The sequence below is a fragment of the Gopherus flavomarginatus genome, chromosome 20 (genome assembly GCF_025201925.1).
Source record: "Gopherus flavomarginatus isolate rGopFla2 chromosome 20, rGopFla2.mat.asm, whole genome shotgun sequence".
Lineage (NCBI taxonomy): Eukaryota > Metazoa > Chordata > Testudines > Testudinidae > Gopherus > Gopherus flavomarginatus.
The window spans coordinates 25216423-25237990 of record NC_066636.1 but is presented as its reverse complement, the minus strand read 5'-3'; the positions used below and the strand labels follow the sequence as shown (position 1 = coordinate 25237990).

Sequence of the window (21568 nt, the reverse complement as noted above, 5' to 3'; positions counted from 1 at the left end):
TTGGCCCGTGGGGGGGGGTCCCGGGGCAGGAGGCGGTTGGCCCGTGGGGGGGGGGTTCCGGGGCAGGACGCGGTTGGCCGGTGCAGTATTTGGCGGGGGAAGGGCGGGGTTGCCGGGTCCTTTGCTTGTCCAGCTGCAGAGCGCGGGCGGGGGATGGAGCCCGGGGGCCCCCAGGCGGGGCTGAGAGGTGACGGGAGGGGGAGTCTGTGGCGCTTGTGAGAAGTCGGTCTCAAATCATGACGTTTGCACTGGTGTTAGTGCCGGGCACAGGGTGTGATGTGCGCCCCCCCGCACGGAGGGGGAGGGGTGTGATGTGCCCCCCCCGCACGGAGGGGGCGGGGTGTGATGTGCCCCCCCCCCCGCACGGAGGGGGTGGGGTGTGATGTGCCCCCCCCGCACGGAGGGGGTGGGGTGTGCCGCACACTCTGAGGGGGCTGGAGGGCAGTGAGAGGGGTGTCTCCCCACGCAGTGAAGGGGGTTGAGAGAGCTGTGGGGGGTGCTCCCTGCACAGGGTGGGGTGGGTGGGGTGTGAGCCCACACGCTGGGAGGGGCTGGAAGGTGGTGAAGGAGGCTGAGGGAGGTGGAGGGGTTCCCCTCTTGCTCCCCAGCAATTCTGACCTGTCTTGCAGGCTTTGAAGAGGCCGTGGCTGAGCTGTCCCAGGAGCTGGGAAGACTGGCCCAGAACCTGCAGGCACTGGCCCAGTACCAGGCCACCCTCCTCAGCGTCAACAAGAACCTGGTGAGGAGCTACCTGCTGCCTCCCCTCCCTTCCCCCAGCTGAGGGCAGCCTGTGCACACCCCACCTCCTCAGATCAGCTTTGGGCCGCTAAATACCACATGCAGTTTAATTTCCTAACAGGACCCTCAGGAGAGCAGGTTCTCCACAGGTGTGCTGGGCAGAGGCACAATGCCAGCAGGCACCCAACATGGCAGGGATGGAATTATCTGTCCTGCTGCCCCCCTGACCCTCTCATGGCTCTGCCACTACTTGTTGTGTGACCCTGGGTAAATCACTCTGTTTCTCTGCCCCAGAGTTTGCCCATTTGTTAACTAAATCATTGATCCTGCCCTGGCAGCGAGGGGACTCTGGAATTAGTTGGTAGGATTCTTCAGAGATGCAAATGTTACACAGCAAGTTACTCGGTTTCAGTTACCCCAAACTTGACTCTGTAAGCAAAGGGAGATTCCACTGGGACTGGGCAAACATCTCACTCACAAAGAACCCATCCACTGAGAGAGAGACAGCAGGTTTTCTTCCCCATAAGCTGTCTGTTTCTCTGACTGGGTCATTCCAGCACCCTGCATTCCATAGTGAGTCCGACTAGGAGCCTAAGCCCACATTCTGCACATCTTGAAAGTTATATCCCAAATTATCCTTCTGTGGGGTGGGTTTGGACTAGCTGCAGATGAGGGAGAGTAAGAGACTGTGTGTTGGGGCTTCACCTAACCCTAATGATGAATGGAAATAAAGACCACAGACCAAAGCAGACATTTCTTGCCTCAGCTCTGTCTGCATTTGTAAAAGGGGGAGAAAGAGACACAGTCATTGACTGTGGAGAGGGCAGGGGTTCAACTCTGATGTGGTATAAAATACAGAAGGAAAACTGTGTGATGAAGTGGGAATGTTCTTAATATTTTCTCTGAATACTGTGTGGGTGCCTCAGTTTCCCCTATGCAGTTCTTAGGTATCTGGGTGGGGAGATCAGGGTGTGTGATTGTTGCAGAGCCCAAGAGGGCCCCTGTGATGCTGTCTGTACAGAGAATGGCTGACACTCTTATCTCTTGGCAACTAATGGCCTGGGCCCCTCCTCTGCAAAGATGCCAACTGAAGGTGTTGGAGAACAAAGCGATCAGGTGACCTCCTGGCCTGGGAAAGGGACGAAGGCAGAGGAGGGGCTGGAGAGTTTCTGTTTGGAGCTGGCTGGGAAAATGGAGGGGAGACCAGACAGGTCTCCTGGCTTCCCCTGACCCCCCAAGATGGACCTGACTGAGGGGGTCCTGTTGTCTGTATCGGCAAGACCTGTTTTGGACTGTGTTCCTGTTGTCTAAATAAACCTTCTGTGTTACTGGCTGGCTGAGAGTCCCGGTGAATCACAGGAAGTGGGGGTGCAGGGCCCTGTATCCCCCAACTCTGTGACAAACTGCAGGTCAGCTATCCAAATAGCCTGCTTTGTTTAGGAAAGCCCCAGGCTTGCAATGCCTTGGTGGGTGTGGTTCTCATTCCTTGCTCTGCTGTCCCAGGGCTGAGTCTGTGTGGGTACTGGAGGTGCTCACATTGGTTTGTACAAATGGGTTGTTCTCGCAGTGTTAGTTTGGCACTTTGTTAGGCAGACTAAGCTCTGTGACTCTAACCTCTTTCTCTCCCACCATAGTGCTCATGGATGGAGAACATCAATGAATTATCCAAGCATCGGAAATGTCTTCCCACATTTGCAGCCCCTGGAAAGTGAGCTGGGAATTGTCTGGTTGATTGCACAGTGCCCATAGCAGAGAATGTCTGAACTTATTTTGGTCCCTGTGATAAGGGAAGGGAGCAAATCCCTCTCTGAGTCTTCAGTGAGCCCTGTGGAAATTGTTATTGGCTGAATAAACAGAACAATACCCCATTAAACTGGGTTGGTTGGTTACTTTTTTAAAAAATAGTAATGTGAGAATTCCAAACTGTGGCTGAATGCTGGCTGCAGCGGGTGAGCTGGGCCTTGTTTCCTCTGACTCAAGGGCCCTGTAGCTTCTACTGTTTCTAAGGCATCTCAGAATGGTGCCCGGTGCCTCCTCCACAGGCAGAAGCAGCCACTGTGGGAAGGTGACAGCGCTGAGTGCTCTGCCTGTCCCTTTGTCTTTATTTACAGTCTGGTTTGCTTCTTCCCCCAAAGAGGACGGGTTCCTGAGGGAAAGGCTCATCAGGGAGGACCCAGTGGCAATACTGGGTTCTCCTTGCTGTTCAGTGGAAAGTCCATGCTCATTTCTCATCATTTGGATTAGGTTTTCTCTGTCTGGATACTAGTGTTGGCCACGTCTCAATATCGATTCTGTTGTACAGGTTTCTTACTGGCTCCTTGTGGGGTTTGTACTGGGCCCCAGCTCTGGATTGTGAACTGCAGGTGTTGGGGGGCAAGACATGGAGTCAGTATAGGGCATATAAGTGGAAGGGAGGTTGGAGTTGGGGGAGCTGGGAGAGTAGTGGACATGTGGAGGCCTTGGAACAGGAGAGAGAGTAGAAGCTGCATGGGGGATCTGGGGGACGGTAGCTATGAGAGCAAGGGGGCTGTAGTGATGGTAGGTGGAGGGACTGTAGCTGGGCAGGCAGGATGTAGGGAGGTGGGGCTGGAACTGGGACCATCTGTAGGGAGGAGGGACTGTAGGAGATGTAGCTATCTCATAGAGCTGAAGGGACCCTGCCTTCACTAGCAGGACCAAGGACTGCTTTTGCCCGAGATCCTCAAGGACTGAACTCACAACCCTGGGTTTACCAGGCCAATGCTCAAACTCTTAGCTATCCCTACAAGGGTAGGGCGGGGGCTGTAGAGACACAGGGAAGTGGGGGTAGGGCTATAGGGGTGGTGGGTTGCAGGGACACAGGGAAGTGGGGGTGGGGGTTATGTGGGGTTGTGGTTATGGAGTGCTGTAGGGACACAGAAGTGGGGGAGGGCGTATAGGAGTAGGAGGGCTGTGGGGATACAGGGAAGTGGGGGTGGGGGTATAGGAGTGGGAGGCTGCAGGGACACAAGTGGGGCTATAGGGGGCTGCAGGGACACAGGGAAATATGGGGGGCTGTAGAGGTGGGGGGCTACAGGGACAGAGAGGTTGGGGTTATGGGAGGCTGCGGGGACACAGAAGTGGGGGTGGGGGTGTAATAACCTTAGTCCCAGATTTGGACCTTAGCGTCCAAAATATGGGGGTTAGCATGAAAACCTCCAAGCTTAGTTACCAGCTTGGACCTGGTACCTGCTGCCACCACCCAAAAAATTAGAGTGTTTTGGGGCACTCTGGTCCCTCTGAAAAACCTTCCCTGGGGACCCCAAGACCCAAATCCCTTGAGTCTCACAACAAAGGGAAATAATCCTTTTTCCCTTCCCCCCTCCAGGTGCTCCTGGAGAGATACACAGACACAAGCTCTGTGAACCCAAACAGAGTGAATCTCCCTCTCTGTTCCCAATCCTGGAAACAAAAAGTACTTTCCTATTCCCCCCAGAGGGAATGCAAAAATCAGGCTAGCGATCCAACACACAAATCTCCCCTTGATTTCTTCCTCCCACCAATTCCCTGGTGAGTACAGACTCAATTTCCCTGAAGTAAAGAAAAACTCCAACAGGTCTTAAAAGAAAGCTTTATATAAAAAGAAAGAAAAATAAGTACAAATGTTCTCTCTGTATTTAGATGATACAACACAGGGTCAATTGCTTAAAAGAATATTGAATAAACAGCCTTATTCCAAAAGAATACAAATCAAAGCACTCCAGCACTTATATTCATGCAAATACCAAAGAAAAGAAACCATATAACTTACTATCTGATCTCTTTGTCCTTACACTTGGAAACAGAAGACTAGAAAATAGAACTACTTCTCCAAAGCTCAGAGAAAGCAGGCAGCCAGAAAACAAAGACCTTAGACACTCAAATCCCTCCACCCAAAGTTGAAAAAATCCGGTTTCCTGATTGGTCCTCTGGTCAGGTGCTTCAGGTGAAAGAGACATTAACCCTTAGCTATCTGTTTATGACACGCCCCCCAAATTGCAGACAGTGGGGAAGCTCACTGGCGGCGATTTTATTCTAGAACTTGAAAATAAACAGATTAATACAACACATACACCTTTACATATACTGCTAAGTATATAACTAACAGACTTGTACATTTTAAGAACACTTTTTAACTACTGAATTTTGGGAAACTTTTACGGGAGAGTGCATTAGCTACTTTGTTAGAAGCTCCTGTGATGTGTTGAATTTAAAAATTAAAATTTTGGAGAGCTAAACTTTAACGAAGAAGTTTCTTGTTGTTTCCCTTGGCAGTATGAAGCCACTTTAGTGCAGCATGGTCAGTTTGTAGTGGCACCCTTAAGGCAGTGGCTGACATAAAGCTGTCCTCTGCTGGTTGGGTTGCAATAACTGCTCACTTGGAAGACAAACTACAGCTGCGAGCCTATACTCCTGAAGGGACAACATTGATGATACGTAAACCTCCTTTGTTGCCACACATCGTTGACATCAAAGGGAACCGCATCAGAGGAAGTGCATCCTATAGAACTAAAAAGCCACCTCCCCTAGTGGAGAACTTAAAGGCAAATGGAACAAATAAACAAATAAAAAGAGTATCTAAAATTTAAAAAAAAAAAAAAAATACAAATCAAAGCACTCCAGCACTTATATTCATGCAAATACCAAAGAAAAGAAACCATATAACTTACTATCTGATCTCTTTGTCCTTACACTTGGAAACAGAAGACTAGAAAATAGAACTACTTCTCCAAAGCTCAGAGAAAGCAGGCAGCCAAAAAACAAAGACCTTAGACACTCAAATCCCTCCACCCAAAGTTAAAAAAATCCGGTTTCCTGATTGGTCCTCTGGTCAGGTGCTTCAGGTGAAAAAAACATTAACCCTTAGCTATCTGTTTATAACAGGGGGAATAGAGGTGGGAGGCTGCAGGGACACGGAAGTGGGGCTATAGGGGGCTGCAGGGACAGAGAGGTGGGGGTTATGGGAGGCTGTGGGGATACAGGGGGGTGGGGGTGGGGGAATAGAGGTGGGAGGCTGCAGGGACACAGAAGTGGGGCTATAGGGTGCTGCAGGGACAGAGAGGTGGGGGTTATGGGAGGCTGTGGGGATACAGGGGGGTGGGGGTATAGAGGTGGGGGGCTGCAGGGACAGAGAGGTGGGGGTTATGGGAGGCTGTGGGGATACAGGGGGGTGGGGTGGGGGTATAGAGGTGGGGGGCTGCAGGGACAGAGAGGTGGGGGTTATGGGAGGCTGTGGGGATACAGGGGGGTGGGGGTGGGGGTATAGAGGTGGGGGGCTGCAGGGACAGAGAGGTGGGGGTTATGGGAGGCTGTGGGGATACAGGGGGGTGGGGTGGGGGTATAGAGGTGGGGGGCTGCAGGGACAGAGAGGTGGGGGTTATGGGAGGCTGTGGGAATACAGGGGGGTGGGGGTGGGGGAATAGAGGTGGGAGGCTGCAGGGACACAGAAGTGGGGCTATAGGGGGCTGCAGGGACAGAGAGGTGGGGGTTATGGGAGGCTGCAGGGACACAGGGAAATATGGGGGGCTGTAGAGGTGGGGGTTACGGGAGGCTGTGGGGATACAGGGGGGTGGGGGTATAGAGGTGGGGGGCTGCAGGGACAGAGAGGTGGGGGTTATGGGAGGCTGTGGGGATACAGGGGGGTGGGGGTGGGGGTATAGAGGTGGGGGGCTGCAGGGACAGAGAGGTGGGGGTTATGGGAGGCTGTGGGGATACAGGGGGTGGGGTGGGGGTATAGAGGTGGGGGGCTGCAGGGACAGAGAGGTGGGGGTTATGGGAGGCTGTGGGGATACAGGGGGGTGGGGGTGGGGGTATAGAGGTGGGAGGCTGCAGGGACAGAGAGGTGGGGGTTATGGGAGGCTGCAGGGACACAGGGAAATATGGGGGGCTGTAGAGGTGGGGGTTATGGGAGGCTGTGGGGATACAGGGGGGTGGGGGTATAGAGGTGGGGGGCTGCAGGGACACGGAAGTGGGGCTATAGGGGGCTGCAGGGACAGAGAGGTGGGGGTTATGGGAGGCTGTAGGGATACAGGGGGGTGGGGGTGGGGGTATAGAGGTGGGGGGCTGCAGGGACAGAGAGGTGGGGGTTATGGGAGGCTGTGGGGATACAGGGGGGTGGGGGTGGGGGAATAGAGGTGGGAGGCTGCAGGGACACAGAAGTGGGGCTATAGGGGGCTGCAGGGACAGAGAGGTGGGGGTTATGGGAGGCTGCAGGGACACAGGGAAATATGGGGGGCTGTAGAGGTGGGGGTTATGGGAGGCTGTAGGGATACAGGGGGGTGGGGGTATAGAGGTGGGGGGCTGCAGGGACAGAGAGGTGGGGGTTATGGGAGGCTGTGGGGATACAGGGGGGTGGGGTGGGGGTATAGAGGTGGGGGGCTGCAGGGACAGAGAGGTGGGGGTTATGGGAGGCTGTGGGGATACAGGGGGGTGGGGGTGGGGGTATAGAGGTGGGAGGCTGCAGGGACACAGGGAAATATGGGGGGCTGTAGAGGTGGGGGTTATGGGAGGCTGTGGGGATACAGGGGGGTGGGGGTGGGGGAATAGAGGTGGGAGGCTGCAGGGACACAGGGAAATATGGGGGGCTGTAGAGGTGGGGGTTATGGGAGGCTGTGGGGATACAGGGGGGTGGGGGTATAGAGGTGGGGGGCTGCAGGGACACGGAAGTGGGGCTATAGGGGGCTGCAGGGACAGAGAGGTGGGGGTTATGGGAGGCTGTAGGGATACAGGGGGGTGGGGGTGGGGGTATAGAGGTGGGGGGCTGCAGGGACAGAGAGGTGGGGGTTATGGGAGGCTGTGGGGATACAGGGGGGTGGGGGTGGGGGTATAGAGGTGGGGGGCTGCAGGGACAGAGAGGTGGGGGTTATGGGAGGCTGTGGGGATACAGGGGGGTGGGGGTGGGGGAATAGAGGTGGGAGGCTGCAGGGACACAGAAGTGGGGCTATAGGGGGCTGCAGGGACAGAGAGGTGGGGGTTATGGGAGGCTGCAGGGACACAGGGAAATATGGGGGGCTGTAGAGGTGGGGGTTATGGGAGGCTGTAGGGATACAGGGGGGTGGGGGTGGGGGTATAGAGGTGGGGGGCTGCAGGGACAGAGAGGTGGGGGTTATGGGAGGCTGTGGGGATACAGGGGGGTGGGGGTGGGGGAATAGAGGTGGGGGGCTGCAGGGACACGGAAGTGGGGCTATAGGGGGCTGCAGGGACAGAGAGGTGGGGGTTATGGGAGGCTGTAGGGATACAGGGGGGTGGGGGTGGGGGTATAGAGGTGGGGGGCTGCAGGGACAGAGAGGTGGGGGTTATGGGAGGCTGCAGGGACACAGGGAAATATGGGGGGCTGTAGAGGTGGGGGTTATGGGAGGCTGTGGGGATACAGGGGGGTGGGGGTATAGAGGTGGGGGGCTGCAGGGACAGAGAGGTGGGGGTTATGGGAGGCTGTGGGGATACAGGGGGGTGGGGGTGGGGGTATAGAGGTGGGAGGCTGCAGGGACACGGAAGTGGGGGCGGGGCTCTAGATGTGGAGGGATGGGGCGGGGCCACCTGTGTGACGCAATGCTGGCGCGGTGGGGTCGTCACTTAGGCCGTACCACGTAGGGGCGGGGCTCCGTGTCCGTCGCCGTGCGCGCCCGTCCCCGCGGACTCGGGAGCGCGCGCGGCCTGATCGGGAGGTCCCGGTTCCGGAGGGAGCGGAGGCGGGCCCGGCGCGGGGCCTGGCGGGGAGCGGGGCCCGGATCGCCGGGGGCCCACGGCCGCCAACACGGACTTCCTGTGGGACAAGCGCACCGGGCTGGCTGCGAGGAGGGTGCGGGTCGGGCCTGGGCTCGCCTGTGGGGGAGGGGCCGGGCGGCTGGCCGTTTTGGGGGGTTGTCTAGCAGCCCGAGGGGTTTGGCAGTTTTGGGGGTGCGGGAGGGACAGGGGGGTCTGGCAGTTGAGGCGGTGCGGAAAGGATGGGGGGGGTCTGGCAGTTGAGGGGGTGTGGGAAGGACGAGGGGGGGGTCTGGCAGTTTTGGGGGTGCGGGAGGGACAGGGCTATCTGGCAGCCAGGGGTGGGGGGTCCGGCAGTTGAGGCGGTGCGGGAAGGACGAGGGGGGGGGGTCTGGCAGTTGAGGCGGTGCGGGAAGGACGAGGGGGGGGGTCTGGCAGTTGAGGCGGTGCAGGAAGGACAGGGGTATCTGGCAGCCAGGGGTGGGGGGTCTGGCAGTTTTGGGGGTGCGGGAGGGACAGGGCAGGGGCTGGCAGCTCTGCAGGGGGACTCGGGTGGTTGTCTCTAGCAGGCGTTGCTATTGATGTCTTGCTGCCCCCAGACAGGAGCAGGTGCCTATGTAGGTGATCGCTGGTGGGGAGCAGGCGGTGGGGCCACATTTCTAATTCTCCGGTGCCAGGGCTGAAAATATTGGGATCCCAGGGCTGGTGCTTCCTATGATCTGTCTCTAGGAGCAGCCCACCCTGTCCCAGTGGCAGGCACACACCCAGCAGCTTTCCCTTCCTGCTGGCTGCTCAGTGTCCATATGATCTGGGTCGCTCTGCAGCCTGATCCAGAGCGAAGGGCTTCCAGGGCCAGGTGGAGCACTCAGCAGAGCTCACTGCTGGCTGGGAGCAGGGATCAGGGGTGGGATCAGAGCAGAGGTCTGGAAGTTAGGATTGTGGGGCTCTAATTCTAGCTCTCACTTGTTTTGTGCCCATGGCACTCTCCTTCCCCTGTGCCTCAGTTTCTCTGTCTGTAGATGGGAACCGTGACATTTTCCTTTCTGCTGGGGTGTCTAGATTAATTCAGTGGTGTTTGGAAAGCCCAGTATAAATGCTCACAGTGGTGGCATTGATCCCTGAAGGGACCACTATCAGCAGCAGCTGGTTGCTGCTTCCATTTCAATCTCTCGGCTGGTTTTTATAACTGCACAGTGAGTGGGAATATGACATGCTAGCTCAAAATCGATATCAGTTCATGAGAGTGGCACCTTGCTTAGTGGCTTCTGCTGGCTGCTGTCATTTTCCGAGGAAGCCCCACTGTTCTACAGTGACCATGCTGTGGTTTGTGAGCCAGCATTAATGCTGGTCTTGGATTGGGTTTCCTGTAATGAGCATCACTTGGCATCTGAATAGCTGCCAGGATGAAACTCAGAAATGCTGATTTCTTATTAAAGACGAGAAATGTGTCTCCTGTCTGTGAAATGGGTGCTGCAGCCTTTGAACTGTGTCTCTTGTCCTGGCTTCAGAGCTTGAAGTGTTTGTTTGCGGTCCAAGCTACCCAGCAGGGCGGGAGCTGTGGGTTGCCCAGGGAGGCCTGGCTTTGCCCTCCATATCTTAGCTTACTTACTCATAAGGAGGCGACTCCACCATCTTTGACCAGAAGCCATTTATGTCTCTGTGCACCTGCTTTCAATATCAGTGAAGTTGCAAGTACAAGGAATGAGCCAGGTGTACCAGTGAATCTTGGGATGAATAAGTTATGTGAGTGAGCAGTAGTGGGTGATGGGAGCTCTAATTTCACATGCTGACAGAGGAGACCAGGCAGCAGCAATTAATTACTAGTTAATATTTCAGAGCCAGAGTTATCTAGAGGTGCTAGCAAGAGTGTGGGGGGCAGGGGGCCTGGCTGTCTTCCTGGCTCTGGGAAGGAGTGCAGTCTGGTGGCAAGAGCAGAGGGGCTGAGAATTGGAACTCCTGCGTTCTGCCTCAGTGGCTGTACAATCCACTTAAGGCATTTCATCCCTCCAGTTCTCCTGTCTGTGAAATGGAGATGATTATTGCCTGCATTTGGGGGGTGGGAGACATGCGAGATTGAACTTTGAGAGCCGGTGAACAAAGAAGGCATCAGGGAAGTGCCCAGCGTTAGCATTTTAATTGGCCTACACTGGGAATGTGTCTGCGTGCCCAAAGAGGCATGGGATTGCCTTGCTGTACAGGTCCTATGGGGCCTGTTCACAAGGCCTGCTTGCTGCTGTATTGCACGCCAGTATCCCAAGACGGTTCCCTTTGGAGCTTGCCTGCTTCCGCTAGGCATTTGGGCCAGATGCCAGCAGCACCCAGAGCACTCATTCACCTGCCTCCTTCCAAGACCCAAAAAGCAAAGCCGGTGGGGCTCCAGAGTATGTTGGCTGTTTCTGAGTGTGCTCATTACAAAATGAAGGACTGATTGGGGGTGGAACATGCAGATGTGGCCACTAGAATAGCAGTAGCCAAAGCCTCTTCACTTGGGGATGGGGAGTAGTACAGACCCTTCTGCTGGAAAAAGGCACTCTGCTAAGGAGAGAGCAGCATGGATCCTGTCACCAGAGAGTCTATGTGTACCAGCCTAGGGCTCTGCTCCAGCACAGAGGTACTTTGATACACTTGGATAGTCATCTTCCCCTCCACTGGCCCAGTTCAGAGAGACAAGTGAGCAGCCCAGGCATCCTCGCCTTTCCTTGTTTGGAAAGTTTCCTTCTACTGTTGAGTTCAGCTGATAGAAACAAGCTCACTTGATGGGAGCAAAGTGCTTGGCTGTGTTGGTATGGAGCTGGCTGGTCCTGGTCCTCTGAGGACATGAATCTGACCTTGCCCTGGGTGCCCAGAACCAAAAATAATGCTGTGATTCCCAGACTTGCTTGTATTCTTCAACTCTTCCAGCCTGCAGCACCCGGACCCCTCACTGACATGTCCCTGGGGCTTTGTCCCTTCCAGAGAACACTGAGGTGCTTAGTGAGTTCCCGTAACTTTTGCAACCTATCCCTGTGCAGGCAGAATTTGAGAGCCCCCTCCAGCTGCCTTCACTCAGAGAGGCTCTGATTAGAGATAATACGAGAGACTGGGGGTGTTTTTGATGAACTCTCCATTGATGTAGAGCTGACGCCAGAGGCTGGGCTTAACTTCCTGGGGCTGCCGATGCCATGTGTTGGATAAATGGGGGGGTGTAGGCCCCAAATGGAAACTGTCAGAATCTGAGAGGGAGAGGCCAGTATCTCTGAATTCTGCTGGACAAAAGCAATGTCCTCTTCCGTGCATGGCATTTCATTGAGTCCTGCTGTGCGCATCCGTTCCTGGGGGGCGGTGAGATGGAAGGGAAATGTAAATGAGGAAACAGACCAAAGTGAAAACAGATCTAGGCGGATGTTCATGTCCAGTATAGCGCTGAGGATTCTGAACCCTTTCCATCCTCGCTCCCTCACACCCTGCACTGGGCCTAGTTCATCTCTGCCCTTGACCTGCTGCAGTAACACCCTGCAAGCTGCCTCTCCCATGTAGCATGCTCAGAACACTGCTGACCGTTTTGCCTTCCCCTCTCGCTGCTCCATCAGTGTCACACGCAACTGAGTCTGCACTTGCTTCTCTTCAGAGCTGTCTCTATTGCTGCCCTTGTCCTTGCCCCTGTTTGCAGTCTCCCATAACCATGTGACGTGGTGTCCCCGCGTGTGCACACAACACACTCCACCCCTCAGAGCTGGTCAGAAAAACAATATTTCAGTACAAAATGGGTTGCGGGGCGAATTGAGAGGTTTTTAGAGACCAGCCAGCTTCTTTCTCCTCTCTCTCCTGGGGCCATGCTGGCCTTGTAATGCATTCTGATCACACTCGCTGGTGTCATACTTACCCAGGAGCTCTTTAGGGCAGAGAGCTCTCTGGCAACTAAGTCTGGAGCTGGAGTCTTCATCCCAATTCAGTGTGTGGTCCAAGAGCCCTTAGCACAGTCCAGACAGAGCCCCAGTCAGGCAGAGCTTGTACTCGTGTTCGCAGCAGCTGGTGTTGCTGTGTTTGTGATGGATGGGTCTCTGGGAGGTGTCCTGGGGCAGCAGCTAGCCTGGTGAAATGGTAACTCCTGTACTGCTGACAGAGAGGAGCCTTCCCGGGGGGGTCTGTCACCTCTTCCAAAGGGGCATGGGGGGAGGTTGGTTTCTGACCCATTGCTCTTTTGGACAATTTTTCATTTTGCTGCTCTGTGTGACGCTTGTCTGGGGTCAGTTCCACTCAGGCTTTCTCTGCTGTCAGACACCCTGGAGGTCACTTGCTGGTTCTGCCCTCTCCTCTAGATGCCTCACTCCAGAAGGTACCGCTCATCGGGGCGCAGCAGCCGAGGCAGCTATCACGAGCGCTACAGAAGTCGCAAGCACAAGAGGCGGCGGACGCGGTCCCGGTCAAGCAGCAGTGAGCGTGACCGGCGGCACCAGCGGGAAGACAGTTACCATGTTCGCTCCAGGAGGTGAGTGCTGGGGGCAGGCTGGGACCTGGCTGCACCCCTGTAACTGCACTGAAGGAAGTTGCAGTCAGCTCAGTTTCTGCCAGCCAGGTGGCCTGGCAAGTTTGGTGCCCCAGTTTGGAGGAAAGACTGACCGGCTGCCCCCTGCCAGTCACTCTGGGGGAAGTGCACTGATGCCAGCAGGCATAGGATGGTGTCTGGAGGACTATTGCCAATGGGGCTGTGGGGAGAGCTGCTTTAGTCCTTCCTGGGGGAGCATGTGAGCAGTCACTAAAGCCTGAACTCAGGGAAGCCCCAACTCAGGGAAGCTGGGGCTTGCTGCTGCTGCTTTCCAACTGGGCCCAGTCATGTTCCAATTACTCTTCTTCCTCACCCCAGCTATGACGACCACTCTTCGGACAGGAGAGCCTATGACAGGCGCTACTGTGAAAGCTACAGGCGGAATGACTACAGCCGTGAACGCGGGGAACCCTACTATGAAACTGAGTACCGCCACTCCTATGAGTACCGGCGCTCCCGGGACCATGACGGCAGCTACCGCAGCTGCAAAAGCAGCCGGCGTAATAAGCACAGGCGGAGACGGCGCCGCAGCCGGTCCTTTAGCCGCTCCTCATCGGTGAGTACCCTGTAACTCCAGATCTTTCCCTGTAACCTTTCTCTCCCAGGTTGCGTGCTTGGTAAGTAGGACACTCACTTACTTTCTTACACAGTCTCAGACTCAGCTTGTGAAATGCATAAAAAAACCTCGTGCAGGCAGCTGCTCCCATCCGCCGTCCTGATTCACCAGTGCAGCAGTTGCCCTGAGCCTGATGGGCCCAGGCAGCTTTCAGGCACCTCTTGGGTTACCCATCCTCCAGTAGGAGAAGCCAGGAGAGGAGCTGGGCACCCCATCGGGCCCAGTGCAACCCATGTGGGTCTGTGCAGCCCCCACCTCTTGTTTCCCCAGGCGGTGATGCTGTGACTGTCGTTCCCATCTCCTGTGCCCCAGTAGGGTGCTGTTGTTGTAGTTGTGTGTGTTGTTTGTATCACAGTACTGCTTAAGGGCCGCAACCAAGCAGCAGGGTCTCTGTGCTGGGCAGCATGGAAGTGATAAGATGGTCCTTGCCTCAGAGAGCTCAGTATCGCTGTGACTGAAGGACTGGCCCCTGCAGCCCCAGTGCCTGGCATCCCCACCGGAGTGGTGCTGTAGCAGGAGGCCTGGTCCCTGGGGTGCTCAGCTCTTGTGTCTGAGCAGTAGAACCATCCCTTAGCTTCTGTTGGGTGGGCCCTGGCTATTTAAGATGTTGTGCAGCGGGCTATGGCAAAACAGTTTGGCGTGTGCACCAATCAGTTCAGATGGAGGCAACAGGCTTTTTCCAGTGTAGGGTCCCCAGCCTTCTTCCTCTTGCCTACGCTGCTGCTTGCCTTCCGTTTTCTGTAGGCTCAAGATTCTCTGTCTCCACTTGATGTCCTGGCTGTATGTTCAGGGCTGTTCCAGGACTAGGATGGGAGTCCTGGGCTGGAGATGGGGCCTCCAGGCTGCTGGCTCTTTGCTCCCAAGTGTGGGGTTACTTAGCTGAAGAAGAACTGAAAACAGGAACTCTCTCTTCTCTGATGCAAGTCTCTCATCTGACCTCATCCCAGGCTGTGCCCATTCCACTTTGTGCTCCTTTTCTCTGCGGGGTTAGTTTCTCCAGGACCAGTTTGGTTAGGGGAGGGCAGATGAAGAGGTCTCTGATCTGCCTCAGGGGTTGTTACTCACAAGGTCTGTCTGGTTCTGGATGCAACGTTGTGCTTTGTAAACCTCTTAGTTCTTCCTTCTGTGTTGGGGTGGGGAAGGCTGTTGGTGGGGGGGTGGGCCTGTTGGAAAAGGGTGGGGATGTCTGTGCAGGGGCAGCTTGGCCCTTTACTTGTGATGGATTTCCCAGCACGCCATCTGCTGCTGCCTTTCCTTGGTGGCTGATGTGGGGCTGATGTGAGCCCCTCCCTGTGGTCACCGAACACTTGGCTGGTGACTGTGTGCTCTCTTGGCATTGACCCAGGACGTGAACGTCAGCACTGCTCCTCTCCAAAGCCCCAGAGAAGTGAGAGCAGCTGGCCCCTCCCTCTCACTACCCCATCCCCTCCGCTCGCCCCTGTTCTGGTCTTCGCTCTTGCACTGGTTCGGGGGGGGGCTGTTTGTAGGTTTTTTCTTTTTTTTTTTTCTTTTTCTTTTTTTGCTGCAAAGAAAAGCAAACTGTTTTTTTCTTTTCTGAGCTAGTGTGTTGTATCTTGACATGTTCCCTTGCAATATCCCTATCGTTATATATTCCTCTGTGCCGTATGAATTGGCTGGGAATCTCCTCCTGCAACCCCTCCTCAAACAACCATGTGAATTTCCAAACCAACCAATGTGTGACGCTGGCTGCTGCGCTGGTTTGAAAATCTGATTGGCTGGTGAATGATGAATTCCCTGTCTGCCTGGGCCAGCAGCGGAGTCGACAGAGCAGCAGAAGGGCCAAGAGTGTGGAGGACGACGACGAGGGGCATCTGATCTATCGCGTCGGCGACTGGCTACAAGAAAGATGTACAGCCGAATCGTAACATAATTTAGCTCTCTAGTTAAGCTCCCATCGCAGTCGCAGATCTGTCTTATCTTTCTGTTCTGTTTTATTTTCATTGTTTTTAAAGAGAAAACCCCCTTCCCTCCCTCCTTCCCTTTCGTTAAATATATTAATTTTCTATTTTGCATTGTTACCAAAATACCAGGGAACTAGGGCAGTTGCCTTGTGCAGCTGGTGTCAGCATTCTGCTGCATTGGTGTCTCAAGCTGTGTGCAGGCTAGGTGTCGCAATGCATTCTCCTCTGCCTTGTGTATGCGCTGCACCCAGGTCCTGCTCACTCCCTCATGTTGCCTTCTCTCTCTCTCTCCCTCTCAGATGAGATTATTAGCACCTTAGGGGAAGGCACGTTTGGCAGAGTGGTGCAGTGTGTGGATCACCGGAGGTAAGCGTGCTGACTGGGCTCGCATGGTGGGTGGGCAACCAGCTGAATGTGTGTGTAAAGGCTGGAGCTTTTGTGGGGAGACGAGCCCCCTCCCTCCTGGACTCCAGTTCAAATCCAGTGTGGATCAGTAGGCACCCACTGCTGATCCCATATGGTGTGGGATACAATGGTGGGTCTTGTGATTGTTTGTAGTGGAATAAACCCACCATCTCAGCCTGCACTCTCCAGCCAACCAAAATCTCTGCTGGACCTGGCTAGTCCATGACACCCCTTCCCCAGGGCATGGGCTGAGCTTCACAGTGACCTTGCTTTCTTCCTTCCTCTCCCCAGAGGGGGCGCACGCGTCGCCCTAAAAATCATAAAAAATGTGGAGAAGTATAAAGAGGCTGCTCGGCTGGAGATCAACGTGCTGGAGAAAATCAATGAGAAGGATCCAGAGAATAAGAAGTGAGTATCTTGCTGTGGTGGGGCCAGGGAAGCAGTGTCATCCTAGCCCCTATGCCCTCCAGCTGCTAGGGAGCTGCCTGGAAGCCCATGGCAGGGTGTGGGGTGGCAGTGCCATCCCAGTCTGCCACACTGGGGTCCTGAGTTCATTATTCAAAGTATTGTAGGGTTGAGGTCAGTCTTGGCTGCTCTGTGCCCTGTTGGGGGGTGGGGAATGGCCGGGGAGGACTAGGACCGTCTCTAACAGAAGTGTCTCCTCTCAGCCTGTGTGTGCAGATGTTTGACTGGTTCGATTACCATGGCCACATGTGCATCTCCTTTGAGCTGCTGGGGCTCAGCACCTTCGACTTTCTGAAGGACAACAACTACTTGCCCTACCCCATCCACCAAGTGCGGCATATGGCCTACCAGGTGTGCCAGGCTGTGAAATGTGAGTGGCAGCCGCTCCCCTCCCTGACAGGATGGGGCAGGAGGATCTTTGGGCCACACCTGTGCCAGCTCTGCATCTGATAGGCCCAGGGCACCCCATCACTAGAAGGGGCTCCCTTCTGCAGATTCCAAGGCCAAGCCCTCCCTGCCTACCAAGAGAAGGAAAATGGTGCATTGGGGTGAACCCACCCTCCTTTACCCGTCTCTGTAAGAGCAGTAATCATGTGGGATGGGGACAAAGAGGTGCCACAGATCTGGGTACCCTCTCTTTCTGTGTCCCACAACTCTGTGTGTGGAGCCCATCAGCTCCAGTTCCCTGCACCCTGGGCTGGAGCAGTGTCTGACAATGTAAACCACATTCATTGACCACTGCAAACTGGTGTCGGTGTCAGCTGGGTTTAATGGACTCTGACTCTGATCATGTTTTCCTCCCCAGTTCTGCATGACAATAAACTCACTCACACGGACCTCAAACCCGAGAACATCCTCTTTGTGAATTCGGATTATGAACTCACTTATAATCTGGAAAAGGTAAAGGGGCTGCCCTCACCTTAAGTGCCTCCTGTGAGGTTTTCTGGCCTCCCCTGGCCCTATAATCAGATAGGAAGGAGTGGGGGGCACCCGTTTTCCTGGTGGGAGCACTAGTGAATTGTGCTGTAGGGAACAATTCTGCAATGTCAGTCTCCTGCCCCTGAGAGATGGATGGGATGGGACTGATAGGGTTCCTGTGTCTGTTCAGGGCCCAGTTATCACATGAGTTGCCTTCATCTTCTGTAAACAGACAGCAGTGGCCCCACGGTGCTCTGAGAGCTGGTGAGAGCAGCCTTTGCGCTTGTGGGTGGGCAGGAGTGGAAGGACAAGTGCCAGGCCTAATGATGCTCCTCCAAAGCGATCCATTTCTGTGGTGCCCTGCTGTGCAAGGGGCTGAGGCTGCCTGGTAAAACTCCTGTGTAAGTGGTCCCTTCTCTCTCCCTCTCTCCAAGAAGCGAGATGAGCGGAGCGTGAAGAGCACGGCCATCAGAGTGGTTGATTTTGGCAGTGCAACGTTTGATCATGAGCATCACAGCACCATTGTCTCCACCAGGCACTACCGAGCCCCAGAGGTCCTACTGGGTATGTACTGCTAGCTCTGCGTGCTGGGCTGCAGGGTGCTGGCCCCTAAGTTCCCAGGGATCACACTGAGTAGGCACCATGGGCTCTGTTCGCTGAGCTATGGGCTGTTTGCCTGCCTGCCATGCCATTTTTCTAGAAATGCCAGCAGATGCACAGCTCAGCACACTGGCTTCAGTACAGGCTGTGAGCATGCTGAGTGTCAGTCAAGGCAAAAGTTTCCTTTGGCAGCAGCTTATAGAAAAGGAGGTTGGCAGATCTTGTGCAGTGACTGCTCTTTCCCTCTGGTAATAACCTCTCTGCTTCTTAGAACTCGGCTGGACCCAGCCCTGTGACGTGTGGAGCATCGGCTGCATTGTCTTCGAGTATTATGTAGGCTTCACTCTGTTCCAGGTGAGACTCACGTCTTTGCTCCACAACCACATCAGCTTCAAGCTGATGGAGTCAAATCCTGGCACTCTGCCACTATTGTTTTGGGACATCCACACCTGGGAGTGGGTTCTCCTGATCATTGGTGTCCTCTGGTGCTGCAGTCAGCGGTGCACTGGGCACTGGCTGGCAGCCAGGAACCACACTCATTCTGTGGCTGCAGTAAGAGGCTGAGACATCCTAGCTCCAGTGAGCTGGAGAATCCCCCGAGCTGTGCAGGAGTCCGAGTCTGCTTCATGACATCCCCTTATGAGCTGGGCCAATCTGTGTCTCTTCCAGACTCATGACAACCGGGAGCATCTGGCCATGATGGAGAGGATCCTGGGTCCGATTCCTTCACGGATGATCCGAAAGACCAGGTGAGAGAGGCTGGCGGGATGCTGCAGGACCTGCCATTTGCTCTCCTTGCCTCATTTCCCTGTGGTAGTTCCTGCTGATGTGGGGCTTGGGCTCAGAGGTTCCTTACTGAATCAGCTCTGTTTACAGTGCTGTTCTGGAGTAGAATGGCCGAGCATGCCTGTGATCCCCGCCCCATATTGTCTGGGTGGCTGAGTCTCTGTGGAGGCAGGGGGTCTCCACTCCAGCTCCTTGCTGTTATGGCCTCATTGCTCCGTCCCTTCTGCTGTAACTTAGGCCTGGGCTACACTAGCGGGGGGGTTCAAACTAAGATACACAACTTCAGCTACGCTATTCGCGTAGCTGAAGTCAAAGTATCTTAGTTCGACTTACCTGGTCGTCCTCATAGCAGCAAGTTGACTGCCGTGGCTTCCTTGTCGACTACGCTTACTCCTGCCGAGGTGGAGTATGGGCGTTGATTTGGGGATCGATTTATCGTGTCCAGACAAGACACAGTATAGACGTACCCTTCTGTGTCACCTCTTACTCTGGCAGGAAGCAGAAATATTTCTACCATGGTCGCCTGGACTGGGACGAGAACACCTCCGCAGGCCGCTATGTCCGGGAGAACTGCAAACCACTGCGGGTAAGGCTCCCAGCTGGGGCACCCTTCCCTTCCCATGGGAACTGTTAATGCCTGCCCCAGCTCTTGAGAATTTGGACTCTGTGTAGCCAGCAGGGCTGTGAACGTGGCCTGCTGGGAGCCCCTGAAAGGCTCTGTCCACATGGCTTCTTGATGGAAACCAGAACTGAGTTAGAGATTAAGACTGGAAATGGAAAAGGCAATGATGGGAGCTTAGCCAGAAGGCTGGGAAGGGAGTTGGGGGCTGAGAAGCCCTGGGGGAGGTGCCTGCCAAAGAGAAATGAGAACTGGACAACATGTGCTCATTAGAATGCTCCACAACTTTGGGGCCTTCTAGGTCCCAAGCCCTAACTGGGCTCTTTGCCCTGGAAGTGTGTTGGGAGCTCCCAGCTGTGCTGCAGTGTGGGTGGTGGGCCATGCTGTGTCTCTCTCCCTGACTTCTCCCCCTCATCTTCCCAGAGATACCTGACCTCTGAGGCTGAGGACCACCACCATCTCTTCGACCTCATTGAGAGCATGCTGGAGTATGAGCCATCAAAGCGCATCACTCTGGCCGAGGCACTCAAACACCCATTCTTCGACATGCTGAAAACAGAGCCAAGCACAAAAGTTTGGGACTCTAGCCGAGACATCAGCCGGTGACACTGCTGGTGCCCAGTCTGTCCTCAGATTCTAGCCCCCGTGGAGGCCTATGTGATTTCTATTCGGACACTTGGTGCTTTTTTTATACAAAAAAACCCCAAACAAAACCCCCTGGATCTTTTTATTACTATGTAAAACTGTTGATATGTGAGATATTGTAAATACCCAAATCTATATCTGCCTTTGAACTCCATGGACCCAAGCCCCTGCTGCTGCCATTACTCCTAGGGGAGGGGGCCTCTTACGTCCATGCTGTGAATACCTCTGTTCATGTGTTGCTTTGTCTCCTGTTCTCTCCTCCTGCCCTCCCCAGGGCTCCCGGCTGTCTGTAGCTCATCCATTTCCTTGTAAGTTATGAAGCTGGTGGGGTTGCATGGGAATTATTTTTTTGGATCAATGTCATAGCCCATCCCCGCACCAGAGTTTTATATGAATTTTGTACAGTCTTTGTGAAAATAAATATGAAGTCAATTAAACTTTCTGGCCTTCCTCCCAGTCTGCGTCCAGACTAGTGGGGGCCCATCTTGGCATTTTCCGGTGCCCTGGGATTGAGGCGCTGCTTCCCGCATCCCAGAAGATGGGGTATGTGGTGCATGGGACATTAGCCTAAATAAGAACTCTAACCCCCAGATCTTTGCTAATTCCCTGGAAATGGAGGTTCAGCTGCTGTCTTATATTGGGTAGTAAATGTACTGTTGGTGGTTCTTTTGGGCCCTGATGTTGTGCATCAGCTGCACTCCGCTTCTGCAGAGGATGGATGGGAGTCCTTTGTCCCAGCAAGAAGATACTTGAGGGGATAGGATCCTTGTATTGGTTTCTGCTCTGCTTGACCCATTTCCAGCTGTAAAACTCATTCCAATCTTGAATGCTTGACTGGTGCCCAAAAACGCACCTGCCAAGGGATGCTCTTGGTGTGAGGGTTGCAGCTGGATCTGAGCTATAAGCTCTGATGCCTCAATCCTGTTTCAGAGTTACTGCTGTGTGACTCTGATTCAATTATAGGTTGGAGACCGGACTGGGGACAGACAGCTCTGCAGTTTTGCAGCCAGAACTCCTTCCTGAGGGTGAGCCATTCCAAGCAGTGAGGCCATCTCCTGTCCACATTCCTCTGATGGACTTCCTATGCATTGTTGTTTGCTCTTGTGCCTTCTGTAGCTGCCATGTGCTACCTAGTAGCCTTGGCACCTCTGCAGAGGTCACTGCAGCAGGGCTCCTGGTCTTCCAGCCTGGCTTGTTGGCTGTAAGAAGATTGGAGACGTCAGTTGCTGTTCCAGGGGACAGCAGAGCATGTGCTGGCTCCTCTGGAAAAGCCTCCTCATTTCAAGATCAGTGTTTTGTGATTGGAAGGTGCTAAATATGAAATGCAGCCAGCTCTGGTGTGGGGCTGGCAGCCAGTTCCTAAGACAAAAAAAAGGAGACTTTAAGCCCAGGTTGCTGTGACAAATCCAGACTTTTGAAGTGTCCCATGCTCATTAACGTCTGCACCAAATGAGCCTGAGTGTTTGTTTGAGGTCTTGCCAGAGTGTGTCACTCACCCACAGGATGTATTGGTATTGACTGTATTAGTGATGGCTGTCAGGAAAACTGTCTAGGTGCGCTGTAGCTGTCCCTTTGCAGGCAGCCATCCCAACAAGAGCTTTCCTTACCCAAACTCACAGCATAGCCACTAG

General features: G+C 54.6%; 1 protein-coding gene and 1 long non-coding RNA gene across 7 annotated transcripts; both read left to right on the top strand.

The window, feature by feature from the left end:
- The first annotated feature begins 52 nt into the window (after positions 1–52).
- LOC127037935 (uncharacterized) lies at positions 53–3044 on the top strand. The gene is made up of 3 exons (XR_007770525.1): positions 53–187; positions 630–739; positions 2373–3044. It is a non-coding gene; the product is annotated as an uncharacterized LOC127037935 (long non-coding RNA).
- A 5339-nt stretch (positions 3045–8383) lies between these two features.
- On the top strand, positions 8384–20374 carry CLK2 (CDC like kinase 2). Of its 6 annotated transcripts, none has more exons than XM_050930092.1 (13): positions 8384–8533; positions 12735–12904; positions 13280–13517; positions 15353–15446; positions 15799–15865; positions 16196–16312; positions 16573–16739; positions 17175–17269; positions 17725–17851; positions 18159–18241; positions 18557–18636; positions 19169–19259; positions 19716–20374. In XM_050930092.1, exons 2-13 carry the CDS (start codon positions 12735–12737, stop codon positions 19896–19898), a joined length of 1512 nt encoding a protein of 503 aa, XP_050786049.1. In that variant the 5' UTR covers positions 8384–8533; the 3' UTR covers positions 19899–20374. The 6 variants fall into 6 exon arrangements, with proteins under 6 accessions (XP_050786049.1, XP_050786048.1, XP_050786047.1 ...); XM_050930091.1 differs by having other exon boundaries at positions 15350–15446; XM_050930090.1 differs by having other exon boundaries at positions 8385–8533; positions 17722–17851.
- The last annotated feature ends 1194 nt before the right edge of the window (positions 20375–21568 follow it).

Coding starts and splice junctions, on each gene's coding strand:
- CLK2 (XM_050930089.1), top strand. CDS start 12,735: ATGCCTCACTCCAGAAGGTACCGCTCATCGGGGCGCAGCAGCCGAGGC. Junction 18,242..18,556: donor TAGGCTTCACTCTGTTCCAG/GTGAGACTCACG, acceptor TGTCTCTTCCAG/ACTCATGACAACCGGGAGCA. Junction 19,260..19,715: donor AGAACTGCAAACCACTGCGG/GTAAGGCTCCCA, acceptor TCATCTTCCCAG/AGATACCTGACCTCTGAGGC.